This window comes from Dermacentor andersoni, chromosome 2 (assembly GCF_023375885.2).
Source record: "Dermacentor andersoni chromosome 2, qqDerAnde1_hic_scaffold, whole genome shotgun sequence".
In the NCBI taxonomy this organism is placed as follows: domain Eukaryota; kingdom Metazoa; phylum Arthropoda; class Arachnida; order Ixodida; family Ixodidae; genus Dermacentor; species Dermacentor andersoni.
Window position 1 is genome coordinate 187,706,424 of NC_092815.1, and position 23,118 is coordinate 187,729,541.

Here is a 23,118-nt window from a genome sequence, read left to right on the forward strand (position 1 = left end):
TGACTGTGCAACTAGGGGGACAGTGCGCCCTACTCACCCTGTTGAACCTCGTGCCATCAGTCCAAGCGGGATACCCGAAGCCAGGTTGGCTACGGCCAGGATACCCGGAATTCGGCCACCCGGTTCTGCCGTGAGGCGGGCTCAGGGGCGAGGCGGCCGCATAGCGGCTGCTTTCCCACGGTAGTGCGCCCTCTTGGTCACCGACCGGCGCGCGCTGGAAGAAGCCCGAGCCCACGTTGTCGTCCTGGAGCATGCTGCGCACGATCTCGGCCAGGATGCCCGGTATCATGTGCACGGGGAGATTGGGCGTCCCCGGAAACAGGGCCCCCGTGGGCAGCTCGACCTGCCGGAAGTCCACCTCGCGCTGCAGCGTGTCGTCGCTGATGCCGGCGCGCCACCATCCGAGCAGGCCTAGCAGCTTCAGGGCCAGCGCGACCTTGACGCCCGCGATTCCCGACATGTTGTAGATGATGGTGTACGGCAGAACGGTTAGGCTTAGCAGCGGGCCCAGCAGCGTGCAGTGGCTGTCGCGCGCTGTCAGCACCAGGACAGCCGCGAGGAGGCTGACTGCGGCCAGTGACACGTTCATTGCGTCGCGATTGCTGTGCCTGCGGAACCGAAGTAATGTCGATTAGGTAAATAAAAAAAAATGATTCTCGGCTTTAGCTCGGAAGGTGCGAGACCATGTCGACAAGCGTTAACGAGCCTTTGAGTATACCAAAATACAGCGGCTGAGAAAACGGAAGAAGGGTAAACAGAGACAGAAGCACGCAACCCAAACGAACCCACGCAAAGGAAATACGATTTTGCAAAATACAACAGGAGGGAACAAACCAACCTTAGCGAAACACGCAAACACACACGCATGGTAAGGTAACATGAGGCGCTTTCCTCGTGCGTGTGTGGGAACTTGCCGTGTCAGAGCGTACGTTTAAAAAAGAATTCGCAAATGTCCTCACCAATCATATGCCCGCATCCCGTACGCACACCTTGCCGTACTTACCTTTCTTGCAGACTACACTCGTTTTTCTCGGCGATGCGTTCGGTGGTAGCGCTTGAGGTCAACTGGCCGTCGTCAGTCACTGCTAGGCATTGCCCTAGCGCCCCCTTTGGTAACACGTGCGCGTGGTATCAGCGATCACGTGGTGTACGAACCACGCCACCTTCTTGCAATTTCATTGGTCCGTCTTGCCTCCCTGCGGGCTGCCACACCTATATGATTGTCCCGAGGTTTTCCCCTCTCTTTACCACTAACACCCTCAGAGCTTCTCTCCCGTCCCCCAGCAGAATAAGCGTCCTTTCTCCTCACCCAAATCGCCATGAAGAAGAAGACAGAAAATGACTAGCAGATTAAGCATGAAAGGGCCTATTGTGCTCGTTTGCCCCATGTGGGGTCGAACAGCTCACCCATGTGCAGCGCTGATATGTGGGCTGTTCCTAACCATCAACTGCATTCCGGAAACCTCTAATAACTTTCCCTTACTCCGTTCCCGCAAGTTTCATTCGTTTGCATGCCGTGGCGGTTTTCTTTTCTTTCTTTCCTTTTTTTTGCAGTTGTAGAATAATGCGCTGCATTTTCTATATACACTGTGACCAAATCACCAAGTTTATTATAATTACGTAAGATAGGTGACGTGTAGTGCAGGGGTTCGTTCGTCAGCTTCGTTCGTCAGCTTTCGGCTTGAGAATAGTCGACACTACGAAGTCAGTGAGATCACAAAGGCCCTGTCGTCGAATCAATCGATCTGTACCTTGCGTTCACTATTCTTCACCGCAATTATTTTGTTAATGTCTCATTCGCACAGATTTTCGCTCCATTGAAACTTGGTCACCTCATTGCGAAATGCATGCGCCGCGTCTTACGTTCTTGTCCACCTTCGTGGCTATAGTGACAACCGTAATAATAATAATCAATGTAATGTTTATTATAGTGTCCAGGAGATACTACGGATGATTTGTAATGGTGCACATAAAATATGATACTGTAGACACAATGTACAGAAAATACAAATATCGTAGAAAAACAAATAGGGCAACAAAAATATAGGAGGCGGGCGTAAAAGAGAGTTAATCATACTACATGATTATCTACACGTGTACAGAGTACAGGGAATCTACTCGGACACATGTCAAAGCAGGAAGAATGCGTAATACATTTTCTTTTTTTTAAATCGAGCGATAGTATTCTGATTACTGCAACAAGGCTATGCAGAAAACGCGGTATGCTAAACACGGTCTCTGCAACAGTTTACGAGTGCAAAAATCTCATTTTCGTGTTCCATGCGGTTGCGAACACTCTTGGCAGCCTTAAATAGTGTTAAGTCGTTAAAGAGCTTTTAGGGCACTACTACGTACTACACTGGAAATATAGGTAATACATCAAATGTAACCAACTTCGTTTTAGCGGAGCGCCCTGATGTAGTACCATGCTCTTCATCTATCAAAATGTTCTTAGCACCAACAGTAAGCAGGGAATGCAGTACTATTGTTTTTGGATCTTACCGCGCAGACCTGCGGCTTAGTGAAACGTATCCGTGTGTTAGCTCGGAGCAATTTTTTTAGTGCCTATTTAATGCGCTACTGCCGGCATCGTTGGGCAATAGGATAGCTTTTGACACAAGCTCTGTGCCCTGTAGACAAGTAGGAGGAGGATAATTTAGCGTTATGCTGTTCAGGAACCTGCGAAATAGCAAGGTCGGTAAGGGCGGCTAGCCCGTTCAAAGTCGACACGTGGTCGCAGAGGCGAGCGCGGAGACCAGGTGTCATGTGACCAGGCGACGTGTTGGCCGGCTACACTCTCTCATAGAACAGGCAATACAAGGTGTGGTTGGTGGTGTACATGCCGAAGAGTGGACAATGACAGCACACTTGTTCGTTCTGCTAGCATATTCGGCAGAGAGCAGATAAATCATTTTCCCTCAGGCAGCTGCTGCATTCCAGAAAGCAGCTGCCTGCGAGATTGTTTCTGGTGCTGTCAAAAGGAGCAGTGACTTGAAGAGCTCTTCAGTTTAGCGGGAGCAATGTCTGCACGATTATCCTTTTTCTTATGGGGTTCCTTTCCATCCACGTGTTCTTTGACACGTTATTTTTGGTACGTGTACCTGGTATGTGTATTCGTTCGTGGAAATGTGGACAGGATTCAACTTTTCTTTTTCTTTTGTTAGTATGAAGACCTATACAAATGTTCTTGGTACACAGCATGCTCGAACGCCTTAGGTAGGCGAACTGTTGCCGTCTGATTCCATGTTGGAAACGCGGCAGTCAGTGGGCTGGTCTGGTCCAACCGATGATTTTACCGGTGGTCGAGAAACAAAAAATTCTGCCGTCGCCACCTTGTGTGAAAATTGCAATACGCAATGATAGGTACGCCCTATGTTGCAACGCGCTGTCGTATCGGAGCGTATATATTGGCAGGCACTGACTTGGGAACAACTGGCGCATCTAGAACTGAGGAACACTAATTTAATGTTGAAATATTTGCACGAAAATTGGACAGCGAACACAAGAGTTGTCGCCTTCGTCGCTGTTTAATTTTCACTATGAACACGTATCAAATTGATAGTTCAGCTATCTTCTAAGCATTAGCTTTGGAAGCACTCAACTTAGCCCTCAAAGGTTTTAAAGGAAGCAATGCCAGTTATATTGTGATACTCAGGTGGATGACACATATACACACACAAAACGAATAGACCGCTTCATTGGGCAAGATTTTGCTCCTTTGCCCGAGAACATATTTGAAATACTTCCAACGATTTTTGTCGATGTGGCCGCACTGCGGTTTTCCTTTCCCATCCGTCGCGGTAGCTCAGTAGCTATGGCGCTGAGCTGCTGAATGCTAGGTTTCGGGTTCGATCCTGGACGCGGCGGCTGCATTCGGTGGGGGTGGAATGCAAAAACGCTCGTGTACCGTACATTGGAAACCCAGGTAGTTGTAAAAAAAAGAAACCCGTAGCCCCGTCTTCACAACTCCCCCCTTCTCTACTATAACGTGCCTCACAACGAAGTCAGTGTTTCAGCACGTAAAACGCTAGATTTTACCAAAATTAAACAGCTCAACGCCGCCAACAGGGATTAAACAAACACAACACCAGTGCACTAACTTTCTTTTTTTTTTTTTTAAGCGAAGCTTTCCTTGCCTCTTCCTTCAAATTAACCACTGCTGCTGCTGATGTCGAGCACAGCACGTCGGGGGCTGGTTCAGAGCGTGTACACAGATGACAGGCGCGAGCAAGAAATGAAAGGCGAGGGGAGAAACTTGTTTTCACCCCACCGCGTCGAATGTGCACTATACCTTCTGGAGCTCCTGGAAGTCGCCACTTTAGGCGCTTGACAGCTTTAATTATCCGTGACTCCCCTCAAAATCATTGCAGAAAAGGCAGCGCTTCTCTTTCTACTGACCTGTGAGCCCAGAGGGGACGTAGTTAGAACTGTAGAAAGGAGGGGGAGAAGAGGTAGCTCCAATACAAGAGGAGGGGGAGAAGGTGGCGTGAGAAGGCAGGGAAACCCTACTACTATACGGCGAACTGTCCAGAACTATCCAGTTTCCCTGGACAAACTTGTTTTCACCCCACCGCGTCGAATGTGCACGATACCTTCTGGAGCTCCCTGGAAGTCGCCACTTTAGGCGCTTGACAGCTTTAATTATACGTCACTCCCCTCAAAATCATTGCAGAAAAGGCAGCGCTTCTCTTTCTACTGACCTGTGAGCCCAGAGGGGACGTAGTTAGAACTGTAGAAAGGAGGGGGAGAAGAGGTAGCTCCAATACAAGAGGAGGGGGAGAAGGTGGCGTGAGAAGGCAGGGAAACCCTACTACTATACGGCGAACTGTCCAGAACTATCCAGTTTCCCTGGACAAACTTGTTTTCACCCCACCGCGTCGAATGTGCACGATACCTTCTGGAGCTCCCTGGAAGTCGCCACTTTAGGCGCTTGACAGCTTTAATTATACGTCACTCCCCTCAAAATCATTGCAGAAAAGGCAGCGCTTCTCTTTCTACTGACCTGTGAGCCCAGAGGGGACGTAGTTAGAACTGTAGAAAGGAGGGGGAGAAGAGGTAGCTCCAATACAAGAGGAGGGGGAGAAGGTGGCGTGAGAAGGCAGGGAAACCCTACTACTATACGGCGAACTGTCCAGAACTATCCAGTTTCCCTGGACAAACTTGTTTTCACCCCACCGCGTCGAATGTGCACGATACCTTCTGGAGCTCCCTGGAAGTCGCCACTTTAGGCGCTTGACAGCTTTAATTATACGTCACTCCCCTCAAAATCATTGCAGAAAAGGCAGCGCTTCTCTTTCTACTGACCTGTGAGCCCAGAGGGGACGTAGTTAGAACTGTAGAAAGGAGGGGGAGAAGAGGTAGCTCCAATACAAGAGGAGGGGGAGAAGGTGGCGTGAGAAGGCAGGGAAACCCTACTACTATACGGCGAACTGTCCAGAACTATCCAGTTTCCCTGGACAAACTTGTTTTCACCCCACCGCGTCGAATGTGCACGATACCTTCTGGAGCTCCCTGGAAGTCGCCACTTTAGGCGCTTGACAGCTTTAATTATACGTCACTCCCCTCAAAATCATTGCAGAAAAGGCAGCGCTTCTCTTTCTACTGACCTGTGAGCCCAGAGGGGACGTAGTTAGAACTGTAGAAAGGAGGGGGAGAAGAGGTAGCTCCAATACAAGAGGAGGGGGAGAAGGTGGCGTGAGAAGGCAGGGAAACCCTACTACTATACGGCGAACTGTCCAGAACTATCCGTGGTGGCAGAGAAACTGGATAAGTTCAAGATACGATACGTTGCTGCTATTTCTGAAAAATAAACACCATGCAAAAATGTCAAGCAGCCAAATTACGCAGGGCGTGCGGAAGCAGAGCTGCATTAATTAAAGCGCACCTCAGGGTCCAGGTGACACTACGGGAGCGGTCCACCGTCAAATTAGCACTTCTGTGCCCGCCTCTTTAGCTTTGCGGCTATGGCATTGCTAGGAGCCGTGAATTTGATCCCAACTGCGGCAGCCGCATTTCGATGGGGCGGAAATAAAAAACGCACGTGCACCTACATCTTGGGACATGTTAAAGAACATCACGGTGTCAAAATTAATCCGGAGTCCGCCACTACGGCGCGTCTCATAATCCGAGTGTGGTTCTAGCACGCACAGCCTGATAATCCAATTCAAGTTTAATACTTCTGCCACAATGCGATGTGCCATGTGAGGCAATAACTATGCTCAACCTTCACAGAGGTTATCAAATATGGCGCACAACAACGCCTCAAGCAAACACCTCTCTCTGTGTACTACGGAGACAAACAGCAGTGGTGTACGCAAAATAACGTTTAACATCAACTCATTACTCTCGTGTTAGAGATAAAGTTGAAGAAATTAAGCTTTCGCTTTTAACATCACAGCTAATTATCCTCAGTCAAAGCAACCAGCACAGCAAGCTTCGCTTACACTGATTTCCACTGTGCGTGGGATCTGCGTAATTTTTTCTTCTTTGGTTCGCGTTGTTGCTTGTGCCCTGTTTTATTTTCAGAATATTGCACTAGGAAGTGCATGGCTCCAGAAACCTAGAATATTATTTATATATATATATATACATTTCAATTACGGGGCAAGGGGGGAGGGAGCGGGGGTAGAGGTCGTACTTATGCAGCGCAGTGGTTCCCAATAAGACGTGCCGCGTGCAACCTCTGAATCCACGTTATGTAGTGTTCAATTTGGGCACTCAAGGCAGGACCGAAACATAGGTAAAAAGAAGTAACCATTTCGTTTATTTTCGCGCCATACTTGTCGTCACTATTTAACGTTATAAGTGTAAAACCCCTGACACTCCTTTGATCTACAACGCATCTCCCAAAACTAAAGCTCAATAAGACCGATGTCGTGTTCATTTGTTTTTACAAAGCTTATCGCTATGCTCACGGTAACCACTTCACTGCCTACCTGCGGCAAAGTGACGCATTCTACTTCTCATTTGTTATTTTTGCATTTCCACAGTAGCCCGTTTAGCCACTGTGTTTCTAGTTATTTCAATATCTGGCATAACCCCTGCTTATTTGCCCGCAGATTCTGCATGGCATTAAGGGCAAGCCACGTCGCGTCAGCATGACAGTAAATGTCGTGAGGATTGAGCGGAGGTGACTGTAGCTCAGAGCACAGGGTCAGAATATTGGAAAACATATAGGTTCATTGTTTGTTTGCAGAGTACCTATGCATAGCGCCGAGAACTGTGTGTTATGTACACGATAGTGCAGCCCCCCGTTTACTTTCTGTAAACCTGTGTATATATATATATATATATATATATATATATATGACTATTAATTACGCCGAAATACGAGTCAATAGTTGCAAAAAACAAGAGGAAAAAGGCAGGGCGCCAATACCAAATTATAAGCAGCAAGCACTCCCGTAAAGCAGCCACCAGCGGTAACACCGACCGTATACCGTATTTATTCGGATATAATGAGAGGTGTTTTCCCGGGTATCCTTAGCTTTGAAGGCACTCCCACCTTAATGCGAGGCTGATATGTTTAATTAACGCTTATTTATAGTCTGGCCTAGCCCGCGCGCCAGCGAATGTCGGTTCATGTCCACCATGTTACGCGCGCTACGGCGCACGCCGATCAGCTGTGCCATTGGTATTGTCCAGCGTCGCTCGACAGGGACGGACGCTGAGCGTCTGCAGAGAGAAGTATAGTAAATGGACAGATGATAGGTGCGCTGCTCCGTTTTCGTATGGTGTATACCAGGAACGTACCCAAGTTTGTTTTATTTTTTTTTCGGGGGGGGGGGGGGGAGGCAGCGCGTCGCGCGCTGCCCTGAAGCCGCACCTCAAGATAAAGTTCACATATAAACCGACCAAAGGGCTTCCGATGCAGAAATCGGAACTTGCGATGGGCTTCCGATTGTTCGGTATTTGTGGCATTCTCCTCTGAGTCCGTCGGCGACTCTATGTGCCCTAATATTTGTGTGCATACTTAATTCTTTTTCTCGGGGCTCCCAACTGCACCATCGCTTTATAACCGACCACATATGGTTCGCGTGGCATCCCACGAGCTTCCACCGAGTTTTCAAAAACGCAACACTTTGAACGCACCAATCGCGGGCAAGTAATTGTTCAGCCCAATATCTCGGACGACTTTGAGACCACGCGCTTTCCTTGGAAGGGCGCAGTATTCTCGTTTTCTTCTTCAGCGTTATCTATTTATCATTATAATTTTTTGGCAGCCGTCAAGAGACATCTCGGCGCGTTCTGTGCTAGGAACGACAGAAAACACTTGGAATGAAAGATCGCATACTACAGGAAAGCTCGGGTCCATTCTGTGCGTTGGCGCGCGGACAAAGCGTAGAGCACCACCCGCTGAGCAAGGTGCATGAGTCGTGTAATCGAGTCAAATTAATATTGATATGAACACGAAGGTACTTATAGGAGTTGAAAGAAACATGTGAAAATTGGTAATCAACTAAGAAGGGGTAGTACTGCTACTAGTATGCCGGGAAATCCTCATTCTTTTACATTTGCTATTCACTCAGTTTCATGTACCAGAGAGAACACCAGGAAGTAAGGCTGTCAAGATCAGATTGAAGTGGATTACAATCACGTGGGTGAGTCATTTCGCAGTATAGAGGACACAATCATCGGCGAATAATCGGATTGTTAAATAATCGCGGGCAGGGAGGGGATTAATGTAGATAAAGATAATGGGTGTTCGAGGATAGAGACTCGTGGTACGCCCGGAGCGACGGAACAAATATCAGAGGTATAAGGGCTGGCTGTTTCATGGTCGGCTCATTTAATCCATTGCAACATATTGGAGTCAGCGGTTAGCATTCTTAGTTTGAGAAGAAGGCGACGATGAGAATCGGTATCGAAAGCATTTGGAAGTCGCGAAAAATGCAATCAATTATTGAGGCCCGGTCAGCCGCAGTAGTAATAAAGAAAGGTTTGGAAGATAAAGGAGTGGATCATTTAAAGGCCGTATATTTATTGATTCGTGTATATAGTCGCATATTTATCTCAAGGCCCGATTGAATAGCCAGCCGGCAGACTTTGCTCAGCTGGCCAGTTCTTCCGTCAGTGACACACGCCATTTCCAAAATTTAGCCACGTCTTGCTGTCTCTTTGATATCTTAAATACGCGGTGAAGCTTGTGTTAGCCCTGCCTTGTTAGCGTACGAAAAGCGCTTAGCCCGACGTTAGTTTATTTTAACCTTTTCGTCCAATAAAGCGGAGCAGGCGCCAGATAGTGGACAAAGGCGGGGAGGTGACCGGAATGATAATATCGAGTTTGCTACCGTGCAGTACAGAAGGGGAGACAAAGATAAAGAAAAGCGCAGGGTGCGACGAATACGGAGAATTGTCACTGCCCAAAGAGGCCAGAGGGTCAAATGCCACCCGCACCCCCTCCCCACCTGAGAACGAATGTCCACGAAACCCCGATGACGCGCCGGTTCACGTGAACCGGCGCGTCATCGAGTTGGACGAGAGGTGAATGAACTGCACACAGACACCAATTTTGAAACGGTTCAACGAAACAAGGAGGCACTTCGAATTGACACGTGCTGGCCTCGGCTGCCGAGAGTTTTATTCTCAGACAAAATACTGCAGCCTACATTGCAGTTTACATGCACCGCAGTTGATCCGAAACGCGGCATCTAAAGACACAACAGACATTTTTTTTTTTTTTTTTTTTAGCGTTCTTCTATCATTTGGCAGCCGCAGCCGCTTGAATTAAGTGAGCCCGGTCAGCTTCGAGTTGTCTCAACGAATGATTTGCAAAATTATTTAAGTCGGCTGCTTTGCAAGGCTTCTCTCAAAGTAAAATCGAGTAGCGTAGCAGCACGTGGAAGGGTCGTGGGGAGACAGCGGACAGAAAGGCGCTGGTGATTATTGTGTAGGTCGTTTCGTTCTTCTTTTTATCGCTTTCTAGCCTCGTCTTCGGAGAACTCATAAAGAAATGGACCACTTGAAACATGCTACGCGCGTGCACGAGAAAAGTATTTTCCTACTCAAGGGTAAAACTGACGGCGACCAAAAATATTAAAAGAAAAGAAACCAAGACGTGTCCACTCCCATACAGGGGCCTTGTTCAGAAACTGTGAACAAGGCCCCCGTATCGGAGCCGAAACGTCTTGGTTTCTTTTCTTTTAATGTTTTTGGTCGGCGTCCCTTTTACCCTTAACTATGAGCAATCCCGACCAGATGAGTTGTCGTCGAACTCTTGATTTCAAAAGTATTTTTCGACGGAAGCACACCCCTCGAGCACAAACTATAGAACATAGCAGTCGTATACCGCTCATTGGCTTGGCCTTGACCACACCGAACGATTCTACTCAGCTAAGGTTCGGCGGCAGCAAAGGCTGTTGAATGGAAACAATACGTTCCCTCTCAGGGCGGCCAGTTGCGGTGTGTCCGGGAACCACGAAGGCATGGAATTTTCGGAGTAAATCTTAGAAACCCTTTGCGCTCGCATTTACTTCGAAAAAGGTTGTCTGTGGACGAGAGTTTCTTGGTTTGCGAAAACCATGCAAGGCAGTCGATTGCGAACGCCGGGCCGCTCTTTTCTTGCGAATGGAAAAAGAATGGCGTCCTAATGAATTCTTACTTCGCACATAAACACAGGCAAGGAGGAGAAGAGGCGCTGGAAAGCAACATAAATTACAATAACACACCTGATGCAGGCGACAGTGGTTAATCGCGGAGATAAGCGTTGTTCTCCATCCACACCTTCTAGTGAGTGGTTTGGCCATTGCATCGAAGAGGCGCGCATTGTTTTGGAACTCATCTGCTTTTTACCAGACCTCTAATCTATATAGCTCTGTCCTTCGAACTTAGGTGGTCGCTCTGTTTTTCAAGACCACTCCCTCCCTCACAGCAACTCCTCTAATCCAAAAGTACATGTTTTGGCACGTGTCTCAAACGAGTCAGCGGCGTCACGCTCTTCCGGGAGATTTTCCCCATTAAAATAGCGCGATGGCTTCGTGGACAAGCGTTTTATTTTGGCAGGGCAGCCGCAGACAAGGCTTCTAAAAATTATTTTCAACCTCCTTGACCACAGAGCAGTCACTTCCACATTTGTGGTACAAAAGCATACTGTTGCGGCTAGGGTGGCGTTCGGGGCATGGAATCCACCAAGCCCATCGACAACGACGTCAGGTTGTAGAAAATTAAGGAAAAAGGATTTATTTAGTTTAGTTGCATGGCTCGAATTCGGAAGCCCACTCCATGCAGGAGCAAGTTAACGTCTCAGTTCACATCAGGACCCTCTGTACACAGTCTCGACAAGTATCTGCTTTTCATCCTGTCATCTTCCCTAGGCGAGTCGACTAGGGAATCTGAAGACTGTCCAGCAGCAAATCACCATCGTGGACTCCAATGCGATACCACGCCCAGGCTATCCATAACCCGCAGTAACTCTGCCTCGAAGAAACTGGTTTGGAATTCGTGGCAAAAGGAAATCATCTGGCGACACTTGGTTCGTTCGTCCTTTCCCACTCCATTCTTCGCTCAGTCTGGTGGGTGAGGCGCGGACTGAGGGCCTTTCGTGGAATCCTGCAGCAGCCGGTTTACACGCTGTCTCGACGGCTGGATGAGGGCCGAGGGATGGGTGGTGCTTTCACTCGTCTAATTGACTGCGCTTATCCATTTGTTGACGGGTTCCCCTCTTTTTCATCCATTTCTCCGGTTTATAGGTAATGGCGGGGTGAGCGCTTTAGGTCGCTGACCTCGCCGCGCTGACGTCTGGTTAGGAGCTGCGGTGGTTTAACACGTGGTCAACGTTCAATTAACACCCTTGGTGGTGTTGAGACGTAACGATGCGTTGTGGACCACAGCCAGTGGTCGCTTGTAAAATGTTGAATGTATGTAGATCTACTTTTTTAATACGCTTCCCGTTTCGGTATGATAAGTTGCAGCAAAAAAAAAAAGAAATGAAAAAGATCAGTGTCCATTGAAATGAATGCTAGAAAAATGTTTTAGCACTACGCTGGCACCTTTTTGAGGTTCCCGCATTTATTACTTCAACCGCGTTCACCACATTGCAAAAAGTTGTTCAGGAGGTCACACGACCTGCTTAGTCGAGAAGCGAAGTGCCGGAACTGAATGTGGTCTATATATATATATATATATATATATATATATATATATATATATATATATATATATATATATATATTTGGCACTCAATTTCGTTAATCATGTTATAAATACTATATGAGGCACTCAATGAAGCCAAAGAAATCAAGGAAATCATCGGGGAAATTAACTGTGGTTCGATTGCAATGCAGAAAATAATGAAGAAAAAGCAAATGAAAGTGGACGAAAACGTAACTTGTCACCGGTGGGAGTCAAACCCATTACCAATTGTGCTGCAGCGACGGCTATCAATTCGTCCACTAACTTGGGCATGTATGTTTTCTATAGATACAGCCCTAAGAGTATTAGCCAGCGCCACTCATATCCAACGTGGGTGGATGTGGGACATCCTTCTCTTGCCCGATGGCGTCACGTAACACGTCATCTTAGGAGAGCAGGCACGTGGCTAATAAACTGGAGTGCGGGCATTCCTAGCCGCCCGCAGCATCATGCGGCGGCAAATTTGGTAGCACCTGCGTACATAAATGCTGTTCGCTCTGATTGGGCGCGAGTGTCTTTGCGATGACTTTAAGTGAATATTAAATATCGTCTGCGGCAGATAACACAATTTTATCCTCGAAGTGGCCTACTTGAAGAGGCCGACATTATTTGCACGAGAAATATAATGAATAATTGAGTAATTACCGAACATTCACGCATTCAGCTAATTACCTCATGGCCCCTTTCGAAATTTGCAAATTGTAGCCGGGAAGTTCACAAAGCGATGGATCCACTTCGAACCAGTTCTCAGCATGGCACCAGTTTCGAGATAATAATTCACAAACACTGCGAAGAAATACATTGGCGTTCTCGTTACTTTTCTGCTTCGATGCATAAAAGGCGTTACGCTAAAAAATAAATAAAAGGAAGCAAGGGGAACGATAGTGCACTTTTTCCAGCAAGATTGATGGGGTATATTTTGAAAATGACACCTTCGACAAATTCATAGCGCCATTGGTTTCAATATAACAAAATATGTTTATTTACATATGTACAAAGCTGTGCCGTTCAAGCCGTGAAACCGCGTCAGAGGCAACGCCGATGGCCATGGCGAGATGTCAGCGCCCTCTCGGTCGGTCGCCTTCTGCATGCTTTAGCTGCACTTCTCGAAAGCTGTGGCGCACATCGAGCTGTTCCCTCGGAACTGGCGTCGTCCCATTTTGAAGGCCGCGTCGTACCGACGCATCGTGGGGCTTTCCACTCCCGCGATGCTGCCAACGTGCTTGAGAAACTGTGCCATGCGGATCTGGTGTCTCCGGTAGTGCGTCGGTTGGGCCCCCATCTCGCAGCGCAGCCTCAGCAAGCAGCCGACGGCGTCAATGCGCCGTATCAAGTCCAGCGTGTAGCCGTACACGTCTGCCGCGGCCGTCGGAGGCCTGCCGATGCTCACGATGTACGGCCGCCGGAGAAAGCCGTGCGTCAGCGGCGCCTGGGGACAGGGCAAAATGGCGGAGTGAGAAATACACGCAGGACTTAATGACACTCGTACATTGTTTAACAATTCCCGAATCATCATTTTTTCACTGGCTAACTATTGTTACTACTGTTCCTTAAGATTACTGGTATCGAGGTATTCGAAATAACGTTCCTCGCTGAAGAGTGAGTGCTAATCTCCCACGTGTAAGCGGCTGCAAATACTGTATTCGAGCCGAGCAGGGCTCGGCCCGCGTAGTCGGTAGAGGCTCCCTGGGGCCATTGTACGTACCGGCCATGTTGTTATTACCAAATTTATCATCCCTTAGTGCTTGTAGACTTAGGACAAGATCGAAACTGTTGTCGCGCTGCAAAGGTCACGGACAGCAGAACACTGCATGGTTATCTGCATCGGATATTCTAACGCCAGCTTACATCTCCACACTACCACGAAATTTAGGCTATCACCGAGAATTAACGCAGCTGTGCCAGACTTCTGCACAGACTAAGGCTGGGGGTAGCGTTTACGCGCAGATACGTGCACCTCATGCGACGCACCGAGTCTCCAGACTGTGAGTTGTGCAATGTGAATGAGACTATAGGTCATGTGCTTTGTGACTGCCCTAGGCACGTGGAAGAGCGTCAAAAGTTGAACAATGACCTTACGCGTCTCGACAGCCCACCGTTATCGCAGGACGTCATTTTAGGCCCTTGGCCAGACGCTCAATCGAGTTTCAAGGCCATCCAGGCGTTACTGTAGGCCTGGACTGTAGGCTTTGAGCATGCCAAATTGCTTGCCATGTTTTACATCTTCCTTCTCTCGTCATCGTCACCCATCATGCGCCTCTTTCTTCCCTCTTCCCCTAACGCCGAGTAGCTGGCTAGAGGAACATACCTCAGGCCGACCTCTCTGCCATTTCGTATCATCAAACTTCTCTCTCTCTCTCTACATATCCACCAATGAACTCCAAGCGATTGCACGAAATAAAGCGCCGTTAATAGCATAACGTTTTAGAAAGGCCTAATGGTAAAAAATTATCAGTTTACTAAATGCGTGACTTATACGCAACATCAGGACTCGAACTATCTTTGGCCCTCACTAACCAACTGCTAAAGGCACACATGTGGGTAAGAGAAACCACACTCTCTATGAAAATTTGATATTCAGTCAGGTCAAACTAAAGTATGATAGAAAAGGAAAACTTCGCATATACGTAGCACATGTTGTAGAAGGACGCGTAAATAACGCTATGCATGAATTAATGTCCCTCGACATTAGGCACACACCAACCACAGTGCAAAGAAAAATTTAATTCGCTGCTCTTCGAAGTGAAACAGATAAAGAGAGGATTTTTTTAAAGGGAGTCTGGGGTTCACGCAAAGCCGCTTCAGAACTTGCTTCTAACATTCCGTATTGAATCCCGGAGAAGTTGGCCTGCAGGGGCAGGCCTAACATGCTGCTCTGAAAAGGATTGGCGAGATATTATATACTCAATCGCACAAAATAAACAAAGCACGCTACAACATGCCACATACGAACCAATTAAACTGGTTCCCTGAGACCAGTCTCCCTCTGAACGATTAAAAGTGACTTCGTTGCGCTGAACTCCAAGCCGGCCAGTACTCGACGGACAAAGTGCGTGCCGTTGCTCAAGCCATGACACAGTCTGCCAACTCACCTCGTCGAACCCCGCGCCATCAGTCCAAGCGTGAAGCTCAGATCCAATGACCCCAGCTACAGGAAGGTCCAGGATGCCCGTCAATCCAGAGATGGCCAAACGCCTACGGAAAGTTGCCGCCTCCCGTGCCGAGGCGGCAGTGTCATACTCATCGAGAATGCTGATCATATTGTTGGCGACAATGTGCGGGATCATGTACTCAGGCAGGTCGGACATTTCAGAAAAAATGAGCGCGTCCAGGTCGAAGCGCACCGCCCAGCTCAGCAGTTCGTTGGCCCTACCGGCGCTCCTAAGGTCGAGTTCGCCTACCGGCCTCAGGAACAGAGCGAACCTGAGGCCTGCGTCCAATACGCCGTAGGCGAGTGGGCACGCCTGAATTATTAGGCTTAGCAGTCGCTCCCATAGCGTGCAGTGGCAGCTGGCCGCTATCACCAACGCGAAGACGGCCACGAGGAAGCTGACGACGGCCACTGTCCTGTTCATTGCGCTGACAATTTCGTGCCCGACCTGCGCAACAGAAGTGCATCGATTCAGTCAGTCTAAAAATAAATGATGACCTTCACGGTCTGCTTGGGTTAACGTATTGTACGGACGCGAATGTTGGGGTTGGCAAGCGTGAAGAGACTTAGATCAGACACACGCACACGCAAAAAGAGTCACGAAAAAAAACGACGGAACAGCTGAGGCAAGCCCTCGCAACTGAAAAAAAAGAGAGAAAGAAAAAAATGCTCTTGTAAAACAGCAAGATAGCGACCAGCCAAGGCAGCACGAAGTGCTTGCCTTTTTCGTGTGGGGGCCCCTTTCGCGCGTGCATGTGAAAAATCAGCCACACATTATAGAATAGGCACACGTACATCCCTTGCCATACGTACCTTTCTTGCACGCTGTGCTCAGTTTCCCCCACGATATGCGCGCGGCGCTGGTGCTCGATGCCAACTACCTCTTCGCGTGCACCGGCTGGAGATCTCTACCAAATGGCCGCGCTTTCAACCCTTTGCAGACAAGTCACGTGACATTCCAGCCAAGTCTTTCATTGGCTGAGGAAGAGGAAGGAAAGGGAAAATGCAGAGACGTTAACGAGTAACACCTCTGGTTGGCTGCGTTACGCTGGAAGAGGCCAAAAGAAAGATGAGAGAAAGAGAAAAAAGTACTCGGGTCCCACGCACTGTAGTAATCGGTGTAAGCAAAGCTTTCTGTTCTGTTCGCGTTGATTGACGATAATTAGCGGTGATGTTGACGGCGCATGTTTAATTTCTTAAACTTTTAGTCCAACACGAGAGTGGTGTGTTAAACGTTACTTTGCGTGCACCACTGCTATTTGTGTGCGTAGTACACAGAACACACAGGGGGAGGTGCTTGCTTGAGGCGTTGTTGTGCGCTATACTTTTTGACCCCTGCGAAAGTTTAGCATTTCCATTGCCTCACATGGCACATCTCATCGAAGCAGAAGTATTAAACTATAATTGAATTATGAAAACTACAATCGGAATATGAGGCACGCTGCAGCGGTGGGCTCCAAATTAATTTTGACTCCGGGGTATTCTCTGACGTGTCCCTAAATCTAAGTGCACGAGCGCATTTTTTTTTTATTTCGCCCTCTCCTAAATGCGCCTGCCGCGGTCGGGATCAAGCCCCTGGCCTCGAGAAATGCCATAGCCGCAAATCTACCTCGGCTGGCATAGAAGTATGACCGCTTCCGTAGTGTTGCCTAGACCCTACGGTGCGCTTTGATGCGGCGCTGCTTCTGCACGCGCTGGGTAAGTTGTCCGCTTGACAAATTTGCATGGTGTTTGCTTTCAGAAACGTACCGTACCGTACCTTGAACTTAAATTTAGCCGCAGTCGTGCCTATAGCAGTAGTGTTTTCTTGCCTTCTCACGTCACATTTTCCAAATCTCACCTCGCCCCCCCCCCCCCCATCCCCCATTTGTATGGGAACTCTAAGTGAAGAGTACCAGGCCTTTTACTCGATTCGCGACTGCGTTGGTTGCACCCATCCTGTGCCTGCTCTCTGCCATTCTATCGAGCTTCCCCCTGGATTTGTGCGTTAGTAGAAAGGTAAGCGCTGCAATTTCTGGAATGCTTTTGCGGCGGTCACGGATAAATACAGCTGTCAAGAGGCTAATTGGCGACGCCCAGGGAGCTCCAGGGGCATTGTGCGCCTTCGACGCGGTGCAAAGTTCCAAACGAGTTTGTCGCGTCGCCTTACCTCCCTGTCGCGCTTCTGGGAAGTCATGGCCTACCCCGGGGGAGAGGGACGAATATGAGGACTTGAAATTTTCGGTGGAATTCTCCGAAAGCATTTGTATTTCAATTGTAAGTCATACATTGAGAATCACAAATGGAGATGTATTAACAAGTATTCGTTTATTGACCGCAACGACACCACTTTGCTGTAGTTTTTTTTTTTTTTTCTGTCACAGCGCCACACTTTCATTCCTTGCTATTGCTACAGTAAGAACACGTTTGGTTGCAGCTGCATGAAATAATTACTACGAAAGTTCTGTATTTGCAGTGGCATGCACCCTAAGGGATCTACCCCTTGGGGCATAAAATAATTATATCGTAAGGTTTTACGTGCCAAAACCATTAACTTATCATACCCGCGAACTCGAACTCAGCAGCGCGATGCTGTAGCCACACACTACCGCAGCGGGTTTCCCCTCAGGGCACCCGGACGGTAGACAAGGCGTGGGCACTTTGAAGCAAAGGCAGCAGGTTAGCCCAATGAATGTTTCCATGTTTGTTGTGCTAGAAGGCCAAGTGCCAGCAGTCCTTCATGAATAGGTAAATAAATTTCATAACAAACAGGAGTAAGGAAAGAGTTGCAGAGCATTAGCTTTACTATATGCAGTTTACTATAGACCCTAACAACACAAAAATATTATACACAATAAGGCATATCACAAATTTTTTTCGCAAGTCGCTTTTATCACAGGATGCCACAGGTATTCAGGGCAGTGCATTGGTTGCGCGATTATGCCATTGCATATCTACATATGCATGTCTATTTCTAGTGCATGGGCTTCCGCATTTTTTTTTTGCCATCTGTGTAGTTAGTATCGGCATTGATATGACAGACTGTAACACTATTCAATAAATTTGTTTTCATGGTGAGAAAAAAAGAAACATTGCCGAGAAGGGGTATATAGCTCCAATTGCTCAAAAAATAAGCATTACCAATGAGCTGTTATAGTCGCAATGGATCAACTTTTTATCAATTGCAGAAGATTGTCAATGACGAACCCACCAAGTCACTAAAACTACCAAAACATTCAGATTTAAAAAGCCAGCAAGGGTGTTGCTCACGAAAGCCCTGTGGTGTCCATACAAGAAAGCCGCTTACGACAAGAAATACACTGTAGAATTGTACTAGTTATGACTCGAAGTACGCTGTAGAATTGCACTATTTGATCAAAGTACATGCTCAACCAGCTCAAGCACTTCGAAGAGGGTTACGCTTCTTGTTTATATACAATAACATTTCTGCAGGTTCAAGGTATTAACAGATTAATTAACAGGTGGCTTTGTTTTAGTCTTGCAGAAGCTCCCACTGTCATGCACAATAAGCCTCCTCTGTCCGAAGCTATTACTGAGACTATAGACACAAGTACACGTACAGAAGCAGCACATTGAATGGGCAAGTCACGAAAGCAGCAGCATCGTCGCCACATTGAACAGCTTCACTAGTCATTCAGTGGCAATAACGCAACGTCACATAAGCATTCAGATATTTTGAAAAACTTACTATGGAGTAAAGAAAGCGAAATACCAAAGTCATCAAAATAGAAAAAAATATAAAATGAGGAAATAAACACAAATGCTTCCCGACGTTTTATTTCTGTCTTACAACAGTCGGCATAGAGTATTGACGCTAGGAATTGAACGAAACAAAATCATCAAATTGTTTAGGCTTTTAGTGATCTTATGTACTGCATTGTAATTTGCATACTCCTGTTTGTATTTGTTTATTTATTCACATATGGCACTTGTAGTTGCACCTAATCTTGCAATAGCCCTAAATAAAGGTGCAACATTTGTAAATAAACAAATAAATAGGCAACTTAACTGTGGGCATCAAACAAAACCATATTTCGATCTATGCAAAGAGACGAGACAGTGGATAAAAAATCTAGACAAACAAACTTGCAACAAAGAAACACAAAACCAAAATGTAATCAAATAGACCCTTTTAGGCACAAATTACTTTTTTTAATGCTGAAAGAACCCCACATTTACTTTCTGTATACACGGCCCAAATACATTTAAGGCTTTTGCTTCGTCGCCCTTCTTCAAACATGAGTGTTTTGCATCCCCATACAGAGGCACTGTGAGTGAAAGGGTTCAAGTGAAAACCAAAGCATGGGTACTAATTCACACTCTGGCACAAAATGCGCATTCCAACACTTTTGGAGTCACACACTTTCCGAGTTTCCGCAGTTTCAACAAAAGCTGTGCATTTTCGTGCTTCAAAGCACACCGAAGCCTGCGAAGAAAAAAATGCGCTGCAGGCTTTTGCGCCCCGCTGTGACATGATAAAAACTTTTTGAGACTCAAATTCCTCCTCGGCAGCCTTTCTTAGGCTTCCCAAAATACAATTTGAACCAAGCAGTCGAGATTCGTTAACACGAAACAGATTCTCACATGAGTGCAGTAGTTGAACAAGGAAGTCCGAAGGAACTTTCAGCGATTTTCGCCCTTCCTCTACATAGCATCTAAGGGCCACCAACTCAGGAAATTCCTTGTTGTGGTCAACAATGCTCGCCTTACGAGAACAGCACAGTTCGTATTTGTGGATCACAGCGTACACAATGTAACCAGCAAAATATAGAAGGCTATCCTTCTCCTCCTCGTAGAGCTCTGAAATTCCCTCAAAACTGGTGTCCACCTCTTCTGCTAACTGCTTCTCATATTCATTTTTTTTTTCTCTAACAAAAGCTAAAGGTCGTGTGCATCAGCAACCGCATAGCAACCATGGCGGCTCGCTTGAGAAAACGGCACAAGTACAAAGTTGCTTTGACTTCTCTGCCCCGTGGAATGGGCGTCTTCGGACGGATAGTGCTGAATAGATGTTCTAATGCATGTTAGCTAAGCCTGCTCAACATCGAAAACCCGAATGTCTGTTCTACAATACAAAAGCTAGTAGGTCGTGTGCGTCATCAACCGCATATGACACATGGCGGCTTGGTTGAGAAAACCGCGCAAGCACAATGAAAAACTCGTCCAAGCGCAGAGTACAAAGCGTTGATAACGGAGCACCCAATTGGAAAGGTTTCCAAGAACTTTTGCCAGTTTTGTCAACAATAAGAAAGCTTGTAACCATAGCTATAAAATCGTGCAGAAAGCACTTTGCCTCATCTCCTTTCTGAGGGCAAAGCTCACTCAGCGCAGTCTCCCTAGTCTGTGACGTCATGCTGGTAGACCATCAGAAAACTTGTTAAATGAAACATTCTGTTGTAGCGGCTTCTTTTGAGAGAGCACTTCTAAGCACCAGGTACCGAAGGGCAGCGGCTGTGGCATGGTGCGGAAGGGCGTGGGCTGTTCATCTTTTCGAAGTGCGTAGGGTCCACGTCTCGCAGCTTCAAGTGAGTCATGAAGCTGGTGCTTGGCATCAAGTTCACAGGCTCTCTTCATGTGTTCTAGCGAGACCTGGAAAATAAGATCAGGTAAGATTATGCATTTTAACGACTACAGTAATTAACTTGGTATGCTATGGTATGTTAAATGGTATGCTATGCGTGTTACTGATAACGGTCACAAGTGGGCCGTATGGGTGCGCGTATCGCATGATAACTTTTAAATGCATTCCCTATGGCGAACGTAAGCACTTCTGTTCGTTATTTGAATTACCATTTCTTAGAATGAAATTTATTCTCATTGCAAGCGCCACGCGCGAAGCATTGTTGTCAGTTACAGATGGCGACATGCTGACACGTTTTTACCGGACGACAACCCATGACATTGATATCAGAATGTTTCTCATTTGAGTGTCTCGTTTGGATTTATATATTCAGATTCGGTATGTCGTGAAATTACGGCGAGAGGCTAGAAGAGGTGCAAAGTCAGTTCGGGTCCCCTATTGTGTGAAACAAACACAGCTAGCTTGGCTTCTGATAAGCCAGTTGGCGTTGATGATGACATAGTGTTTATAACCCACTAGAAGGCTCGCCATCATAAAACAAAACGCTACAGTGAGACTAGTAGGCAATACATCAACTTTAATTTACTACTTGGAAGGTCGTGGTTTTTAACAGTGGTGTCATGTCAAATTAATTTCTGTCCTCGAATGAGATGACCTCTCAGATTCTTCAAGAGATGGGGGGCATCAGCAAGGAAATACAGCTGCATTCCTTTGCCACAATAGTGAGGGCAGGATATCTTCGGTTTCCCATTTTTTGAGGCTTATATACCGCAGTCACCAGATGGCCACGTTGCCGGGTCCCATGTCAATTACAACTTCACTGACTGTTATACCGACAGCTTAATTACGTCGAAATGGCAGTCCTTCACTTTTCCGACAGCAAAGGATGAAGTTACAAAAAAAAATTCACAAATTGTACAACAACGTTAAATCATGTCAAAATATTGTAACCTATATAAGCACTACTTGTTGAAAGAGGTACTGGCATGACATGTTCGACTATTGTTTTTTGCGTTATATGAAGGTCCTACACCTCTAACTCCTAGAAAAAATAGCGACAAGCCTCAGAGCACAATAAGAATTTTTAATAGCTTTTCTACAGCCAGGCAAATTAAACGTCCTATATTTAGGCTTCCTTTAGACTCTAAGCAGACACTAAACGGAACTAGTTCGCTACTTACATCTGAGTTTATCAACAACAGGTTGTTTCCATCTGCTTGTCAAACCAGCTAGCATGAAGACAAGTGCATGCGTTGCAATCTGGTCCTTTTCGCGACTTGGTTTGGAGGGCTGACAGTTGGCTGCCCTGAAAGGTTCAGAAGAAACAAATCATGTTAAAGAGCGCTGACGCTCATTAGTGTAACAATATGAAGCACTGGGATTAATGCATCAGGAAGTTAATTGGTTAGCACCTTTAACGTGCCTGTAATGCTCCCCTGTGGATGCGCCATAATCCAACCGCGGCGAGCTGCATCTCGTCAATTAAGACACGTGCGTGCGTCTCTTCTAGAGCCATTGAAGCCAGCTCCTCCTTTAGGGTAGAAAAAAAATCATGCAGGATACCTGGATATAAACTGTTGGCTAGCCTTATTTCATTTGTTTCATTTCTCATGAACAATACAAAATTCACATGCTGGGTGTGCAGAAGTGTAAACATATCAGGGAACCTCTCGCGTACTTTGAAATGATTGCGCAGTCGTATTTAGGTGTTTACCAGGGTTGAACTTTCAGACCAATGTGTTTCTGCCGCATTCTTGTGGCTGGCAAAGGGGTAACATTTTCCCTGGCGATCTCGTAGCCTTTGCTACTACAGGCAACTTTTATGTGGCACACCTTTGGAAGCATCCACGGAGACCGAGTTCCCTCGCATGTTCCCTTTTATATTACATTGACCTGGTCACTGGAAAGCACACGCCCTAAAGATTGTTGAAGGTTACTGCTCTCTCTTTGTGCGTTCCGCCGCCGCTTCTGCTCCAGGTCAAGCAGCCGCTCCAGATCAAGTTCTCTCTCGGACTTGGCACGCTTCGCATTTCCTCACAGAATGCATTTAACACGGTATTAGCCGGAACACTCTTCCAACGAGCTAAACTTTGAAGTTCTGTGCTACAGCGTTTTACAGCAGACGCAAATATTTTCGACATCCGGGTCCGTCCCAAGGGGTACAAATTGACTTTAGTGTTCTTTTTGTTTAGCGTAGTGTGTCATGAGCACAACAAGAAAGCGGTCATGGAGCGTTACCATATGTATTTTTCTCAGC

The 23,118-nt window shown here is 46.9% G+C and overlaps 2 protein-coding genes and 1 pseudogene across 2 annotated transcripts in view; 1 reads left to right on the top strand and 2 right to left on the bottom strand.

Annotated features, from left to right (window-relative positions):
- LOC126540819 (uncharacterized) overlaps positions 1-23,118 on the top strand; it is a 132,534-nt gene that overhangs the window by 90,945 nt on the left and 18,471 nt on the right. The window lies entirely within an intron of this gene.
- On the bottom strand, positions 13,142-16,362 carry LOC129387206 (uncharacterized). The gene is made up of 2 exons (XM_055075963.2): positions 15,222-16,362; positions 13,142-13,558 (listed from the first exon to the last, which is right to left on the bottom strand). The coding sequence occupies exons 1-2, from the start codon at positions 15,702-15,704 to the stop codon at positions 13,223-13,225; spliced, it is 819 nt and encodes a 272-aa protein (XP_054931938.1). The 5' UTR covers positions 15,705-16,362; the 3' UTR covers positions 13,142-13,222.
- Positions 16,208-21,665, bottom strand: LOC140216159 (uncharacterized; annotated as a pseudogene).